The following is a 3,142-nucleotide window of genomic DNA, read 5'->3' as shown; positions in this document are numbered from 1 at the left end:
TTGGATACAAATTGTGTACAGCTGTCCAAAATCACGTTTTAGAGTAAATGGTTGTTGCTCAGATTTTTTTAACCTTAAAAGAGGAGTTAGGCAAGGAGATTGTTTAAGTCCGTTACTATTTGCCGCAAGTATCGAACCGTTGGCCGAATTAATAAGACAAAATAAAAACATAAAAGGAATAAGAGACAAGGGGGGGGGGGAAGAACACAACATTTCATTATTCACGGACGATATATTAACATATATAAGTGAGCATTCCTCATCTATTCCAGCTTTGTTGAACAATCTTAATGAATACGGGGAGATATCAGGTTATTTGACCAATGAAGCAACATCTGTAGCTATGATGATCTCAGGTGACCGTCCAGCAGGGTTGGAGTGTCAGGTTACATTTAAATGGGCCACAAAAGGATTCAAATGTTTGGGTATTAATATTACTCCGGTCACATCTCAGCTATTTGAGGCGAACAATGGGAAACAGAAAAATGAGATAGATAATAGAAATTGATAACATAAAGAAACTGTATGTCTTTTTGGTGCCGAAGTAGGGCATGAATGATTAATCCTGGCGTACAACAGCCGCAGTTATGTAAGCATCTCCATGTATGTTCTATTGATGTTATGTATGAAAAAAAAAAAAAAACTTGTGCACAATATGTAGATGGTTAAAAGCTTTATTATACATTAACTCAAATGTCTATATCAGAGCACTATCATTAGAAATATCACTATTTACTGCAGCACTTATAATTGGTTAATATCAGAATTACTTGATGCATTGTAAGGGTTCAAAAGTGAATTAAACAATATGTGAAATTTAGTACGCAAAATTAACATTGTCAACATGTAAATGTATTTAAGCCTCCAATAATTTAACAACACATTTTATTAGAAAGAAGAAAATATTCATGAAATACATCAAAAATGTATCCCCAATGAATTATGAAGTTTAATCCATATATTGTGACAGGAAAAGTAAAGTACTGTGACAATAGTTGAGAACAACACTTGCTCTTTAATGTATTTTATCAATAATTACAAGACATGATAAATGAATATTTTGTTCCAATTATCACTTATTTCAATGATACATAGATATTGTCATTTTTCATATGTAGCATAATCTTTGAGAATTAGGTTTCAAGTTCAGAAACAAATGTTTTGTAAATGTAGAAACATATTTATAAGCATTCACTTGAAATGCTCACTTGCTCTTGTTAAGACAAATTGAGCCTTTCCACGGACAGCACAGATTTTTCACGAGGACTGGTCTGATGGTTTGATCCCTGAGTCCATAAATGAGAGCACTCAGACACCTGGGAAGGATACTCAAAAAAACATAGCATACATTGTAAATCCGAAAAAGGGTTGATCTATCCTCAGTTCTAGCTATGGCTATAATGATGGTGGAGAACATGGAGGCAGTGAGGATGAGGCTTAGCTGAATCAGGTGAAGCAGAAGAGTTTGAAGAGCCTTTCTGGCCGACACTTTATCTGTTGAGGCTGACCTAGCTGTGTGAGCAACACCAATGTAGGAGCCAATGATTGCTAAACCCACCGACAGAAAGAGAGTGCTTGCATGTGCCTCCTCAAAATCATTAAAGATTGGTGCAAAAAAAACCGTTTCTTTACTGCATAATTCATTCATGTGCAGATTCAGGGAGATTTTTGTAAAGACATATACCAGCATAAAAACTCGAATGAGGATATGGATTACAGCAGAGGCCCACACCACAGCAATGGCTATGCCTGTACTTCTCACGGTAAAAATAGAAGCATGCCTCAGAGGATGGCATACAGCCACGTATCTCTCGATAGACATCACAGCCAGGGTGAGAGGGGAGATTGATTGCGTGAAAACAGAGACCAGAACTAGGAAACCACAGGCATAATATGTACTTTTTACCTTAAAAGAAGATAGCAAGAACAGCAGAAGACTTGATATCAGGTGAACAGTGTCTGCAATAAGTAGGTTGTACAGCAGAATATATCGGGATGTCTCACAAAACACTGGCTTACTCCTGAGGGTGTACAGCAAAACACAATTTATGTAAAGAAAAGAACAGGTTGACCCAATAATTAACAAGGCAAACAATATTATCTCATAAGCTTCTCGTTGCGGCACACTAGCAGTGATGTTGGCCTTAGGCTGCAGCCAAGACAACATTATGCTCCTCTGGCTTTCAGTAGTTGTTCAAGTAAACTACAAAACATACAAAGTACAATTCATCAAAAAACATAACCGCACGTTATCCTTCAATTTTGGGCAGTCAATGCAGAAGGTTAGAGGCAGAGGTGATCTGGGGCAGAGTTTTCCTGCTATGTACGGCATCTATATATATTTGTCCTCAAGCAACTTTCACAGGACATTACGTCAGACTGATCATCAAATTAGAGATGAGTGATGTAATCTTTCTACCCATGATGACTTAACACTTACTCAAATGTTACAGTATTTTCAATGCTACCATTGTCTGAATAAATGTATCTAGACTGAACAAAAATATAAATGCAACACTTTTGTTTTTGCTCCCATTTTTCATGAGATGCACTCAAAGATCTAAAACATTTTCTATATACACAAAATAACCATTTCTCTCAAATATTGTTCACAAATCTGAAAAAATCTGTGATAGTGAGCACTTCTCCTTTGCCGAGATAATCCATCCCACCTCACAGGTGTGGCATATCAAGATGCTGATTAGCAGAGATGGGGACTCGAGTTTGTGACTCCGACTCGAGTCGCACTTAAGTCGCACACACAGAGACTTCAGACTTGACTTGGACTCCTGCTCAAAAGACTTCGGACTCGACTTGGACTCGTGTTTTGGGACTCGTGAACAATCATTGTGTTTTCTATTTTTGGCGTATTAAAGGTGGGGTAGGTAAGTTTGAGAAACCGGCTCGAGATCGCTAGAATTTGAAAATACACAACCGGAGAAAATCTGCCACTTCCTCACAGAGCCCCTCCTCCAACACACACGAACGCGCACATGACCAATGAGGGCACGAGATAAGTTTGTGCCCCGATGGAAGGCTGACAGGCAGGTAGGCCATCCAGTTATTATAGCCGGGCCGGCTAAAATAATTGGTCGTGCTTTTTACAGTACTACAGCTTCCACAGATGAATTTTTTTTATGGA

The 3,142-nt window shown here is 38.2% G+C and overlaps 1 protein-coding gene across 1 annotated transcript; it reads right to left on the bottom strand.

The window, feature by feature from the left end:
* Window positions 1–1,204: 1,204 nt before the first annotated feature.
* On the bottom strand, window positions 1,205–2,167 carry LOC117554697 (odorant receptor 131-2-like). Its single transcript, XM_034229172.1, has one exon. It carries the CDS (start codon window positions 2,165–2,167, stop codon window positions 1,205–1,207), a length of 963 nt encoding a protein of 320 aa, XP_034085063.1.
* Window positions 2,168–3,142: the final 975 nt, after the last annotated feature.

Source organism: Gymnodraco acuticeps, unplaced genomic scaffold (genome assembly GCF_902827175.1).
Source record: "Gymnodraco acuticeps unplaced genomic scaffold, fGymAcu1.1, whole genome shotgun sequence".
Classification (NCBI taxonomy): domain Eukaryota; kingdom Metazoa; phylum Chordata; class Actinopteri; order Perciformes; family Bathydraconidae; genus Gymnodraco; species Gymnodraco acuticeps.
Note: the sequence above shows the minus strand (reverse complement) of the source record. Positions and strands in the feature narration are given on the sequence as shown.